Here is a 15576-nt window from a genome sequence, read left to right on the forward strand (position 1 = left end):
TGTAGTTTCGTGTGATACTGTCCCTTTCTGCTAAACATCTGATAGGGACTAACAAACTTTGAATTTACTGGAGAAATATTAATGGCGTGACAGGCAGACTCACTTGAAAGCATAATGATTATAACACCACAGTAGCAGACACTGTATCCGCCATCTTTGAATCTTCCTACAGAATGGCTTAAACATGTACTCTGCCATTTTGTCTACCCTCCTGCCACACTATTTGATGCTCTTGTATTCAGTACTTACAAAAATTTTGTCCTCATATAGGAGCCCCTTCGGATAATGAATGTTGTGACAGGCTACATTGCTGATGTTTCAGAAATTATAATCTCAAGTATTCATGTGAAGACTTAAGCATGGGGGCTACTAATGTGTCTTAAATGTAAGCAGATCACTGTTACAAAAGGCTTTTTTCTCCCAAATAATGAGCGTGTCTCAACAGACCACCATGAAATCTTCAGCACTTGAAACATTGTACATATTCCAATACAACATGGAAATGACTTTACAGTACCATCTGCACTCATATTTTTACTCAGTATTATCATAAATATATCACAAGTTATATGCCCGCGCTCTGTGGGATACACTGATCTGATATCATAGGCACTTTCTGTGTCATCAAACAGATGTATTATTCTTCTGAAACCTCTGCTAGCTCACAGTAACCTCTTTAATGAAAACATCTCCTTCAATGTACATCATATTCACTGTATGAGTTGAGGAAAGATAACGGTAGGCACCAAGGTTAACACCATCCACTGTAACTAAATATTCATCTCGTTTACACAGAATCTTCATTGAAAAAGGTCGGCCAGGTGTGAAAAGGAGAGGGTATTTATGTTCAGTCCCCCATTTTCCCTTTGACCAAGAGTTCATTATCACTCCATACCCAACACTTGCATGGAAGCGAGGGTTAACATGTAGCAGGATGTCTGGATGTGGCCACATGTGCATGCTGTTCTGTAGGTTCACAAAGAAACTGAAACACAGACATGGAAAAGGCTGGTTTTTCAACAGCTTCTTGTTACCATAAAATACTAAGAGTGTATTCAGTTTGGTGTACATGAGTTTCCAGATGTTTTCTGTATGACTTTTACTTTGCCGTTTGTCTCAATTCAGGTCTTCATGGAGATTTGTTATAAATGAAAGTTTTACAGTTGATGTTTTAATGCACTGGCACAAGTTATGTTTTGCTTCCATTACATGAAACGTTCATAATACGAGGCCTGTTCAAATGAAACCTGTTTCTGTATTAAGCTGTGACAAAGACATCAAGGTCACAGTGATGGCAGTGATTCCAGCAGCAGTCCAGGGATGTCTTTACAGAGAGAATCCATAGGCTGCTGTGTTGGTGAGATATCTGCCTCGGCGCCACTGGGGTCTGTTTGTAACAGACTTCACACAGAACAGTCCCCAAACATGTTTCATTTAACCAAGCTTAATATAAAAGAATGTTTTATGTAACAGCCACATATCTTGGCAAGCACTACTTTTATGAGTGAAGTGTCTGTATTATGGGCCAGTTCTAAGAAATCTTTTTTTTCAATTTTGAGTAAGGTAGGAGTTTCAGTAGGTCAGTACCAACCAAAATTAAGTGTAAACCTCTGATACAAGATTTCATCAAAATTTGAAGAGTTTGGGTGATGAAATGTGTGAAAGGACAGCAAAGCATGAACTCCCTATTGTGCATATACTTTATACACTTGAGTAGAGAGAATATAGAAGGTACATGTATAAGTATAAAGGACCATAATCTGTAACATAATTTTTCAGTAGCTAATAAATCGTCCAAAATGTGGCATTGAATGAAAATATATTCAGTTAAGGAAATTTTAATTTGACTTATTTAAATAAAAAGGTCGAAGACTGAAATATGTGTTTTTGTGCCCAGTGTCAGTGTACCATAACACTGGTGGGGGCATCCAGTTTTGAGGTTCTAGCACCCATGAATCAAACTCTGATTCTCCGGGTGAAAGGAATGGTGATAATGTGCATTAGACTTGGATCTGCAATTTAACATTGAACCTGAGCCACACTGGAGGTGTGGTAAGGCATGCAGCAAAATCTGTGCTGAATCCACTTCGTCTTGACCACAGCGCCTTCAGCATAGAATTTCAATATCTTACCCCCTAGACCACCAGGTCAACAGACTGGAATATATGGGGATGTTCCGCATGAAGGGATATAATTTTATCCCTTTTACTACAGCATGACACCTAGGATTCTCAGTGTAACAGAAGAAGAGAGATTCAAGGTATTTGAAGAAAAAAAAATGCTTAGTAGAAGAACTTAAATAGAGATGAACTAGCATGGAATAGGTCTGTACAAGACAAAAATTCGATTAAAGGGCTGAAAATCTTGTGAATTCTTTACAAAATAAGATACTCAAGTATGTACAACAAGTAAATATAAAATAGCATTAAACTTACGAGTGCGGTAAGAGTTTTATCCTCCCAACTATCTCTAGCTCTTGACCAATAAGAAGTCCCATTGGTAGGTTGCCCAAAACTGGTAACACCTGTTAGCATATATTAGATTAAGTATTATGTTCTTATGTTGGTGAATATTAGGATCTGATACTGTGTGTTTTGGTTGATGGTGCAACATGAAATTGTTACACAGAGATATTGGGTTTTCGGACCTTATCCATCGTCCTGGTTTTTAAGATAACTAAGAAAAAACACAACCTTTCGGAAACTGGATCTGTTTCCGTCCTCAGGTGAGGTAAAACACCTATTCTGTTGAGTCCCTTAGAAAGAGCTAGCCTCAATCCTAGTTATCTTAAAAACCAGGACAATGGATAAAGTCCGAAAACCCAATATCTCTGTGTGTTATACACCATCATCAGAATCCTATAGTAACTACATGAAATTGTTATATAAACGTGAATGATAATGGCAGACACTTACCACATTATCCGTGATGCTTTCGGAGAGTGGCATAGTGTGTGAAATCGTAACAACTGGGTCTCGCATATCAGGCCGTATTTCAGGGTAACTCTCTGTCATGTGATATTCAAATGAGTTCACAGTTACATCCCCCTGGATCTGCACTGTCTGGATTCTCAGACGCAAAGTGCGATAAGCATATGAACAGAAGTGGTAATTATTCACTGCCACCTACAATGTGACAAAAATGTTTCAGTAATATAGTTTATTTAAATATAAAGACAGGAATGGGGACAATTATATGAGGAATTTTTAATATTCATGTGATATTATCATGGTCATCAAATATAGGAGAAGGAGAATAGTAAAGCCTGTACAACAAATGGTAGAAGCAAGAAATGTCCACATAATTGTAGACGAAACATGAAGGAGGACAATCCACTTCAGAAACTGCATACAGACTAGAGGATAATTGTAAAGATATGTGTTTTGAAGGCACGAATATGATTAAACTGTATCAGATAGGATTATGGGGATCTGTGAACACAATAATGAAAGTTCAGTTTTCATAATATCAGGGAATCTCTTGGCGAGTCGAATGCCTGTCGTTCTGGAAGTAAGGCCAATTAGAGTGCAGTTAGAATTTTTAACATATTTTTTTCATACTGTTTCCATATTTTCTTAATATTAATAGTAATAGTAATATGTAACACATATCAGTGTACTTAATTTTTCCAATAATTTATAAAGTTAAATATTTGCAAGCAAGATAACAAAATACCAGAACATTTTCTCTTTGTATACCGTTGAGAAATAAACATAAAATGACCAACAAACATATTCTGAATCAGGAGATGTTCTTGAATACAGGAAACTGCAGAAAGTACCAATAGATTTATTCCTGTGCTGCTGGAGCAGCTGCCGGGTGCACATAGAAAGAAAGAAGTACGTTTCAAACCCCCCTGAAGTGCCTCAGAGATGTAAAGAAACTGTTTCTTCCAATAAAATTCATTTAGGGACAAAATGACTTAAGGCCAAAAAAAATGTAATCATAAACTAATATTTTAACATATTTAATTTAAAGTGGTAAAAGACTATAAAAGAAAGACATATACCAAACATTAAAATTTGTAAGCATATTTTCTGGCTGCCTTCTCCTTGGAATTGATGCTGTTGGCACCTATGCTCTTGGGGACAAATCCACAATAGACAGTTACCATAAACCCATCCTCTGCTGCTAGAATGGTGAGATAGAACTTTGCTCCACGTTTGAAAGGGTTTCTCTGTGTGGCTGCACACTCCTCATGTCCCCACCGGCCTCCCAGGCGGGAGTTCCTCACCACATAGTTCTGATCAAACCTTGGGTTCAGGTGGAAGGCCACATCAGAAGCTGGAGTAGACCCACATGCCAGGTTGACTGAAAACCTGTACACATAGAAACTGAATGAAATGTATTCTCTAAATTATTTGCAAGATTAACACATAGAGCACTGTGACTTTTTCCCATTGTTTTGTATAGATGTGCAAGTTTGTCTTTCACATTAACAAAAGAAAATAATATTAAATATGGTTGAGAACAGGATCTTCTTATTTTAGTTGTGGTTTCCTCTCTACACGTCAAAACTAAAATGTAGAAATTAAGCACAATGCCAAGAAGACGTATGGGTGAGTGGATGTATAGAGAGATCCATGTATTCTTGAACTCAGCACTAGTTGGAGATTAGTGGTCAACTTCATGCCTCAGCTGCCTTAACACCCAGGGATTAGATAGGAGGCCGGGTGGGCTGCAAAACTGGCCTGGACAACCGGGAGAGGAGAAAAATCCTACCTCTACCCGGACACAAACTCCAACCCCTCGACTATCCAGCCTGTAGCCAGTCACTATATTGACTGCACTAACCCTGTTCATAAAACTAATATATGTAATATTCAAAGAGTTTGGTTGCTGACTGCAAGCAAACATGTCTGGTACAATAATCAGTATGCTAATAACATTTGAAGAAAATGACTGGTTCATTCTGGGAATGAAATGACACATAAATCCATTGCATAGGCCAAATTGTATGTTGCTGAATACTAAATCAGCAGGTAGATATTATTACCACTGGGCTATAAACTACATACCTAGTTGCATGAAGCAAGATCTCTCCTTCTACATCTATGGCCCGACCAACATCAATGGGCACGGACAACTCTCCCACGAATGGTACCGGCTGGCAAACAAAAACCAGTATAAATATTGTGGCCCGAAATGAATCTCACAACGACGACTACCAGTTGGTGGATACAAATGCAAGGAAAACAATCTAGAAATCTGTAATTATGCTTGTATGTGGTGGTGCGTGTATGAGTGGGTGAATGAATGAGCGTTATTATTTGTACATATGTAATTATGGACATGTGTGAATTTGGTTATGAGTTAGAAAACTAATTAATGTTAAATAGTATTTGTATCTATGTGACTGCATGCTTATATGGTCACTATGAAGTGCAGTCTTCTGGGATATGGCATCATATAGTCTCATAAAAGTTCACCTGCATTTCCGAGGAACATACTGTCTCCTTCTTCAGGGCTAAAGAGCAAGCCACTGAACAGGTTGGTCTACAGGCAACACTAGGTTTATACTTGGGAGGTGTTTGGTTTGAATTTCGGCCAGTGACTGATGTTTATTCATGTGGTTTTTTTTTTCAGTCTCTGTAGGAATATTATGGGATTGTACCTTGAATAGGGCATGGCAGCTCCCTTCCACTTTTTCCCCAATTTATTGGTCTTGTGTCATCCGACTATATAATCTTAATACTGAAGGCGTCATTAAATAACATATCCAAAAAATTTAAGAACTAGCCAAACAGCAAGTTCCGTGCTACTTGCCTGTTCTACTAGTCTATATGGCATAATATTCCAGAAAACAGTACTCTTTACTTTGTTCTGGGTTGTCCCTTGGGTCCTCTTTTCCTTAAACTTTAATTGTAACAATTCCTCTTCCAACGCTGTTAACACATTTCTGTGTGACATGAGACATTTTCTCAAAATCTAGTTTCTGAAGACGCGTATTATTTTTGTTAGTGCCAATGTCACGGTAAGAACATATTTCCAACCTGAAACCACCACCGCCCCCACAAAAATTTAACCACTTCTGAGATTTCTAACGATGGTGTACGTGTATAACTATATTTTTGACTGATATTATGGTCAATTTCCATTGTCCCTGTCTTTTACTATCTTCATTCTGTCATATTAAGAATTAAAAGCGCCCTTGTATCCAGAACGTCGGTAAACAATTACCGGACTAAACAGTGTCACATCCATGAAGATAGTAATCTTCAAAACAGAACCAGTTTCCGAAACAAGGATCATGGACGATGTCCAAGATCTCAGTTAAAAAGATCAATGTTTATGTAGGCTACATATCACATGGCACCCGTCTCTTTCGTGTGACCTACAAAGTCATCAAGGTTGCTATTTTGAGAAAGACCATGATTTTGTCAAGATATCTCGCTAGCTATTAATCAGGCACTGAGTTGGCGTAGGTGGCAGGGATGACGGACACACAGAGATGAATTACACATAGTAATATCTAGTGAGCTGTGACTCCGTGTAATTTGGTAGATACGTACCAGACTACAAGGTATCACATCCTAGACAGTAGTCTTTATAGTCACTGCCATGGAAACCTCAGAGATCTATAGAGGTTAAAATCCAAGGTAATTAATCGAAGTAGTCATCTTTCAAATTTTGATCGACTTTCTTCTTTTATCATACTTTTGTTTAAAGTCGAAGTAGAGTTCCGGTCGATTTTAGAGGAGTGATACACTTTAAAGCCTGGTATAGTGTGGCAGACGATTAAACGGGGCGTGCGGTCACCAATATTCGTCAATTATCAAACCTACGTTAATTATTTAACTTGTGACAAGAAATAGTGAGGCCATGTGTGAAGCGACAAAACAGTCCGAATTGGCCCCAGCGTTCCTTTGAAAGTAGTTTGAGCGTAAGAATAAAACCAAGGAAGCTAATCTACATGAGCTTGACAGCAAGAAGATTTGGAATGTACACGTAAGTGTGTATAGTATTTTTAATGTGGCTACGCTGCTCCAGTTATCTTGCGTTTTTCTGACATTAGTTGGACCATCTTTACAATTTTGGCATGCTTTTAAGACCACTTCCGGTCAAATTATAAGAACTTAATAACTCATATATGTACATTCACTGGCAATGCTAAAAATATCCGGACAGTCAAATGGACATCCCAAGCCTTCTATTTAAAGCAGTGGGTGAAGTGAATGCATAATGGGGATGTATCCGACGTCGTAAGACATTTGTACGCTCACATTTATTTACTTCATTAGATGACCAATATAATAAACTTTCTAGAGGTTACGACGGATACCGTCATGTCTTCTGGGATGTGACAACCGTGTAGTTTGGTAGGTACCAACGTGTGAGAGGAACGTGCTGTCTATGTATTCAGGGTAGAAGAGGATATCAAATTCTTGAATGGGACCGGCGTTTTATTATTGATCCTAAACCGTCGAAAATGCATAATGGGGAGCTCATGTACATCATGTTTTCTCTATGAAACCGTTCAGTAGATTTAAATTAATTTTGGAATAAGACTAGTAGGTCGATTGTAACTCCCGCTTCACATTAAACTTGAACTGTAATAGGGTTTGTAAATACAAAGTATTGGTACGTTATACGAATGTAGATCCTACTGAGGTCTTTTGTCTGATTATGATATACGCCTATACGGTGTTTCACAAAATATGTTCAGATTGCTTGAAGTGGCCCAGTAAAACAACGAACTGAAAACCGGTTTTCCGGCTGAGATTTAAACCGGGATCTCCGGAATACGAAAGAAAAGTGATAACCTCTGCACAGCGACTTGTAGTAAGTGTAACTACTGCATGATGCGACGGCTCGTTGCCTGTGCCTTGCATTTCTAACTTGTGTTGCTCTACATACGGCACGATGACACCACACCCTTTACTCCACGAGCCCCATGAGGTAAGGAACTGCGCAGGACAAGGTAAATAAACTACAATTAGGGGCATCCAAATTCTGAGTGTATATCGCCCACGAAACACAAATTCTCTTGTAAAATTCGGAAGGTAACAAAATGGCTGATGGCATCTCGTCGGATACGAATGTTGCAACCAACGGAACCAAATTTGAAGGTGGCTTTGCCCCTTTCGACGCAGCTGTTTCAAAGTGTGCAGTTCCGTATACACGGATCCAAGTTTATACTAACACATCTTAGTAATTACAATTCTTTTTATAAAAAAATTGGTATTATTTTTTGAGCAGAGATAGCTCAGTCGGTATAGTGACGGGCTTCAGGATGAGCAGCCTGGGTTCGATTCCCACCAGGGACAATTTGTCTCTACTCCACAGCGTCCAGACCGGATCTGTGGCCCACCCTGCCCCCTATCCAATGAGTACCGGGGTTTTTTCCCAGCGGCCGGGGCGTGAAGCTGACAATTGACCTCCATCTCTTACCGAGGTCAAGAATGGTGGAGTTATACCTCCACTCCCCCACACGTCTTCATGGCGTAATGCTTAATTAATTACGCATAGGAACAATTTTTCTTTTTCCTTGGCACTACAGCCCCAGTGGACCTAGGCCTACCTCCATGAACTTCTCCGTTCACTTCGGTTTTTCTAGATCTTACACATTCGGTAGGACTCCTTGGGCGGGTGATCAGCTCGTCGCAAGGCCTCTACCTGTACACAAACACAGAAAAACGCACACACACAAACTAAACATCCATGCCCTGAGTGGGATTCGAACCCACGATCCTGGTTTCCAAGCGAGCTAAGACAGTACATGCCTTAGACCGCGCGGCTACTGTGACCGGCAGGAACAACTTTACCATAGGATATTTAAAAAAAACATGTTATATTATTTGTTAAATTATCTTGTGTCATGAATACGTCGGTACATCTAGTTATCCAAACGGAAATCTTTATTGTGTATTAATCATCCTTTTTGTGATACTCTGGGCTTTTACTACAGGTGGATTTTCTTTATCCTGGTTTAGGGCCTCGCAAAGCCTTCGTACGGCCTCCGTTCCGTGACATCCCCTGCGATCACGTAACGATATTAACACTCACCTGTCGACCTTCGACTGTCCTACTATGGGGGGGCCCCGAGCGGGGCTTTGTGCGAATCTAAACAGCCGTGACGTTGCCTTTGCGGAAACTGCATCAAAGGAAAGAGCATAATGAGACGGCTGTATTTTTGCATGTCTGCATGCTTCATATTCGAAGATACTCAACGGTTTTCGATTAAATTTGGAATTGTGGTAATACACTAAAATATTTGAGTAATTTAATTTTTGTCGGTATCGGTGTGATATCCCCCCCCCACTATATATGAAATTTATACCCTTGCTGTTATTGGTTCGCAGCGGGTCCCGATTCTCCCTCTCCCTACATCAGAACGACACTCGGTTCATTCTTGCACCATGAAGAAGGAGGCAGCATGTAAGAAGTGTTTTATCAGACTACACGCCGTCATATCCCACAAAACAGCAATCTTCATATAACTACATATTCACAATGTTTCTTTCCGAAAAGAAAAAGGGAGTGGAAATTTTCGTCTGGAATATGCAGTCTCCATGGGTCATGTCATTCATTGTTGTGCGGCGTTTTGCGTCGCTGTCAGTAGCTAGACTGTACAGAGTTGTATGGTAGGGTGACAGACGAATGATGAATTGGCAAGGTTTCGGAAGGGAGCTGGCTTGGCCTAATCGAGTACAATGCCTGATTTTTTTGGGGGAGGGACTGAGGTAAATCACAAAATATCTCAGTCAAGATAACCACAATCGGACCTATATTCGAACCGAGTACCTCAAGAATACGAGTCTACAGTATTATGGCTGTCTGTTCGATGTGCATGTTGGCTTTGTAATGTTTTCATAAAATAACATGGTCACACAAAATATCTAACGCTACAATTCTTTTCCCCCGGTGAAGTAACCAACATTTTCATACCCGAACCACAGTTTTGTTGTGTAAGTGGAACGTACCGGGTTTTCCACTCTCTTGTCAGTTGGGAATTGCTCCAAGAAGACGAATTGTTCATCCACTTCCTCGCCCATCTCCACGGGAACTTCCTCCCCCTCGTTCTTCGTATCCCCGCTACCCCCACAACACTCCACACAACTCTTCCACCCCATTGTTGACACATCACTGAGATCCCGTCATGGAGACTGAGTCCAAATGCGCTTGCGCGTGTTTTTCACCGTAGGAATATTTTTAGGTGAACTGTGTAGTTATCCGTGTTAACCTGGGCCAGGTTGAATGTTAAAATTATGGTCTTACGGCATTCCTGTGGCAGTCTGTTGGCGGCTGAGCTGCAACACGATGGTATATGACTCTGCGGGAGGAAACAGCTGTAGGGCAGTGATTCCCAAAATGCGTTGCGCGAACAGAGAGGGGTAATTTCGATATGAACATGACCCGAATGGTTAAATGAAGGGAAGAAAGTGGGGAGGGTTTCGTGAACATAATGGCGGGGGGGAATAAATTTAAAACGATCCACGTAAAGTGTTCTGTGAAAGACAATGCCGTTATGGACCCAAATCTGATTTTTTTTTTAATAATTTGACCCAGTGTGTACTAATTACGAACACGATTAGTTTGCACACCGAAGGACCAATAAGAATCCTCAGGAGTTTTACTCGATTTTGACAGGTAATTTTATCCTTTCGGGCATCTCGCTGGGCTTGCAGGGTCATGGAATATGTCACTTAGAAGTTTCCCAAAGGGGTTTAAATTCCAAAAGATAATTCCATCACCATGTGAATTATTTCAGCTGGAGTTCTCTTGTAAGAAAAAATTTGAAAAGTATACAATTTTGGATTTCACGACAGAAGCAGTGGTAACTTGAAATAATGTTTTCATATGTACCACATTCATAGGCACTGTTGGGACGAACATATCTCCTATCTCCCCTGTATTTTTGGAGAGAAATCGAAATGCAAAATAATTATACCAAACATTCTTTAATTATTCTATCGTGGGTCGTGCGTAGTTACATTGACTCCTTCCAGTCTGTTCCATTTTTCGCGCACTGGGCTCACTCTGATGGGAGGATCCTGAACACAGTTTATGGCGCCATCTTTGTTTCAGCATAGGGACCCCACAACTCCTACAACGATTCGTAAAAATATTCTTGAGCTGCCTAAATGTAAATTTGTAAGCAATTTTTCTGTCTGACCTCCTGTCGGCGTCCATGACCAAATTCTTTACTTTTTATTACGTTCTTCCCTTTCGGGGTTTTGAACCTTCACGTGTATGGGTGGAATCAAGCTGCATACCCATGTAAAATTACTACAGTCTGAAATATGTTCCAAATTTTCAATGAAACAGCGATTCTGTGAACTTATCTGGTGTAGTTACTGAGACAGCTTCATTCACGAGGACCTGAAATGGGTTTCCGCCAGTGTCTTTTTTAATGTCAAAGAAGTTCCGCGCACGGATAAATCTGGGAAGTGCTGCTGTAGGAAATTCGTGCTAAGCAGCCATAAAAGTATATCCAAGACAAGAAGCTAAATATAATCACGTGACAATTTTCGATGACGTGAGAACTCGACCTGAAATACGAACACTAATAACAGTAATTCGAAGATAACTTTATAATACAGAAAACATTAACATAAATGTATTCATCTGAGTTTATTTGGACGCCTGACGTACCATAAATCATTCCAACCTCCTTAAGCTCACTTGGTAAAAACACGCGGTACGTTATTGATCCCAACCACACATCACATGACTTTCCGGTAGGTCTGTATTACCAGCACCAACATGAAGTAATCCAGCCTAACTTCCCTAAAGCACAACTTTTTAAAATTATTTGATGATACGAAGGTATGCCTCATCGTCCAAACATAAATAATTTTAACATCTTTACCCCGTTGTTGAATTTATGGATTTAACATAGAAATTGAAATAACTCTAACCTATTAGGCCGAGGACACACCAAGGAAACTGGCAACCGCAACGCAACCGCAATTTCCGAGAATCGTTATTAGCCTGAGTTGAACACGTGTTACTGAATGGAGCAGCGCAAATTGAGGAAACGCGTTGCTCCATTCAGTAATTCTCGGAAATTTCGATTGCGCTGCGGTTGCCAGTTTCCTTGGTGTGACCTCGCCCTAAGTGAACTACTAGACGTAACACAAACCGATGTAGCATTCCTGTCACTGAATTCTTTCTGGGTTTATTTACATCTTAAGCAACACGTACCAATCTAATTTCTCTAAATTACTAGACGTAAACCATAACCATTCTAATATCTTTAACATGTTCTTGAATTGCTGAATTTAAGACAGACAAACTATGACAAATCTAGCCAGCCATTGTATCGTGTTAGACACGACACAATTTAACATCTTCGCAGTATAAAACACCGATAGCCTGCCACTGTTACGAGTCAACAGAGTGTCACTATTGTTCAGTGGTTTTTGCACTTGACGTAACACAGAATATGTTAATTTCACATACTGTAAAGATGCCCCAAATTATGAGGAATCTAAACGTGTTTATATTTCATAGGAGCATGGAATTACACAATTTCTTCTCTTCAAGTTGCACACACACGAGCTTACTGCATTCATTGACCGCGTGTATATTTTGCGAAAGCGGGGCGTGAGTCCCACTGACCACGCACTTTTCATCGATGTACACTACACGTTGCAAGAGATCGACCTCACTACGAGATCCGTAACAGGCGGTACCAGTTACCATGACCACCACGACTACGCTATTTGGTTAGCGATTTGTTCCCTGAACGCATGCCAGTGCTGGCCTCAATAACTGGTTTCCTTCCGCTGTTGATTCATACCATGTGACGCTGTGTTGGATTATGGATAATTACGTCATGTAACCGCGCCTTCTGAATCATAATAACTGCTGTCCATACCAGGCGTGTGCAACCTACGGGCCGTACGGTTCATATTTCTTGGCTCGCGAATTGGTAAGGATCTTCTTTACAGATTAACTCGTGCCATGAAGAAAAGTCGTCCCTATGCGCTGTAGCATGCTGACGAAAGAGACCAATGGGAAGACCAAGGCGTAGGTGGGTGGACAATATTAAAATGGATATTAGAGAGATAGGATGGGATGGTATGGATTCGATTGATCTGGTTCAGGATAGGGACCAGTGGAGGGCTCTTGTGAACACGGTGATGAACCTTCGGGTTCCATAAAATGCAGGAAAATTCTTCAGTAGCTGCAGAATTGGCGGCTCCTCAAGAAGGGCTCAGCTCCATGAGTGAGTCAGTAAGCATACTGATACATGGTGGAGTGGAGATATGGCTCCACTATTATCTACCTCAGCACTAGACGGAGGTGAGTGGTCAGTTCATTCACTTGTCGCTTCACCCCCGGGCAGGAGGCCCCCGGTACCTATTCTGTTGTGCGGTCTGCCCTAGAGATGTGGCAGTTTCGACTTTCAATATCCTTTGGTGTACTCGCTTATCTTTCAATTTTAGTTTTTTAAAAAATCCTGGGTTTCAAGGCCTACCTTACCCCCCTCTATTATCGACGCTCCTGCTACATATTGATGTGCACAATTAATGTAATTAAGAGAAAACATAAGTACAGATAATATATAACCGTAATTTTCAGCACTATCAACCTATCTATGGCTCTACAGCCCTTGTGGACCTTGGCCAATTTTTCAGTTCCTTAACCTATACACAGTCGATGTGACTCCTTGGACGGGGGATCGGCCCCGTCGCAAGGCCACTACCTACACACAGAACAACACAAACATAGAATAAACGCACAGAGACATCCCGCCGCGGTGGAAAGCCAGTGACTAACCGCTTGAGCTATGGCGCGACCCCTCTGATGTTGAGGTACGATCTCTCTCTCTCTCTCTCTACACAGGCTGAATCTGAAATGTGCGGACGAATCTTAGGAATGATCTCCACGTACCAAAACAAGGATACAAGTTCATATGTTTCCACAAACTCTTTCTTTCTAAGTTACAGCCCAGCAAATTTCAGTGAGCATTTGAACTGATATTCTAAACTTTGGTGGTTCTTATCTTTCTCTTAAGGCAGCAAAAGCCTGCCGTAGACTTACATTAGACCCTCAATTACGTCCTTAATGCCATTATTAGTGGTGCTGGTTACACTTGAACGGTGTTCGTACTGCGAACTGCACATGCGCAGTGGCAAACTGTACGAGGTCTCCTACAGTATGTAGAGAGAATTTTTGTATTTCTTGGACTACGTTATTGTGAATACTACGGCACGGAACTACGAACTGACGGATGTGCGGTTTACAGGCGGCAGTGGGCAGGAAGCTGGGATTCTCTGCCAGGAAACGTTCCCATACCGACACTATAAAACATTTTCCGCCAATGTTCATCGACTTGAAAAGACTGGAACATTTGAGCCTTATTCTGTCAACTGGGGAAGAGACATCCGTCCAGACATCTGACGACGTGGAGTGTGTCCTGAACCATGCTGAAGATAATCCAGGTGTGAGCACGAGACAAATGGCGACTGAGTTAAATGTTCCGCAAATAACCGTCTGGCGAGTACTGAATGAACAGGTGCTGTGCCCATACTGTACACACCGAGTCCAGGTCTCAAGGCTACCGTTCGCCCAGCACGAGAAACTCTGTGTCGGCGGTTTGATCAGCGGTACGCTGAGCTTACCATTCTTTTGTCAGTGTTCTATTCAGATGAGACAGAATTATAAATTTTCACAACCACCAGTACGCAGCGGACAAACTTCGTAGTGTATCCCAGTCTAGACCCCGGCAACAGTTCAGCATTAATGTTTGAACCGGCAATGTTGGTCAGTGTTTGCTAGGCCCGCATGTTTTGCCACGTCGGCTTACAGGCAACCACTACAGGGATCATCTGTTAAATGATTTGCCCGTTCTACTAGAAGATGTACCACTAGCAATCAGAGAATGTATATGGTTCTCGCATGATGGTTCTCCAGGAATTTTCATCGGTGGAGATATCCTCAACAATACCTATCATATCCCATGGATTCATAGAGAAAGACTCACGGCGTGGCCCCCACCATCACCTGACTTGAATACTCTAGATTTCTGCCTATGGGAGCACACAAAATGTCTCGTGTATGCAGGTCCTATTGACAACGTTCACCAGTGAGTTATGAAAGCCTGTCAGATTATCCGCAACTATCCCAGGATCTTTGAACGGGTTAGAGGTGCCCAAGCATATATTAAGTCTCATGGAGGACATTTTGAGCAATTCTTGTAAATGCAGTGCTGTAACTCGGAAAGGAAGGATTCACGGACCCTGAACTTGTTTTTTGTTTTGTTACGTGGGGATTTGCTAGTTAATAATAAGAAAATTTACTCAGTTTTAACTTCTCATCCATAGTTTGTAAAGGCATTTTAAACCCCTCCAAAAATAAACAAAATAAATGAATAAATGAACCTCTAAATACGTACGTTCATCTGAATTCTGGTGTGCGCTATTTTAATTTATTTTATCTGAAAGTGTTTGCAATAAATTCAATTGGGGTCCATTTCAGATTTGGCTTGAAGCGTTACTTAGCGCCTTAATTTCGATCCCCGTTAATTATCAATAATGTAATTCCACTGTGTTTTGAGCAAACCGGGAAAGCCCAGTCGGTATAATCTCAGTATCTGAAAGATCATCTCTAAATAACCAACTATTT

At 40.8% G+C, this 15576-nt stretch overlaps 1 protein-coding gene across 11 annotated transcripts in view; it reads right to left on the minus strand.

Moving 5' to 3' along the window:
* Positions 1-6: 6 nt before the first annotated feature.
* LOC111864553 (galectin-4) overlaps positions 7-15576 on the minus strand; it is a 15779-nt gene continuing 209 nt past the window's right edge. The window contains exons 1-7 of one of the 11 annotated variants that reach the window (XM_023851889.2): positions 12406-12804; positions 9924-10250; positions 5019-5107; positions 4112-4319; positions 2916-3125; positions 2436-2524; positions 7-985 (exon numbers count right to left, since the gene is read on the minus strand). In XM_023851889.2, the coding sequence (XP_023707657.1) occupies positions 658-985; positions 2436-2524; positions 2916-3125; positions 4112-4319; positions 5019-5107; positions 9924-10073 (1074 nt within the window). In that variant the 5' untranslated portion in view covers positions 10074-10250; positions 12406-12804 and the 3' untranslated portion in view covers positions 7-657. Of the gene's footprint in view, positions 986-2435; positions 2525-2915; positions 3126-4111; positions 4320-5018; positions 5108-6180; positions 6272-9923; positions 10274-11595; positions 12043-12085; positions 12805-15576 lie in introns of those variants that run through there. The other 10 variants (XM_023851888.2, XM_023851885.2, XM_023851884.2 and 7 more) reach the window with 10 other exon arrangements.

The sequence above is a fragment of the Cryptotermes secundus genome, unplaced genomic scaffold, assembly GCF_002891405.2.
Source record: "Cryptotermes secundus unplaced genomic scaffold, Csec_1.0 scaffold2344, whole genome shotgun sequence".
In the NCBI taxonomy this organism is placed as follows: Eukaryota; Metazoa; Arthropoda; class Insecta; order Blattodea; family Kalotermitidae; genus Cryptotermes; species Cryptotermes secundus.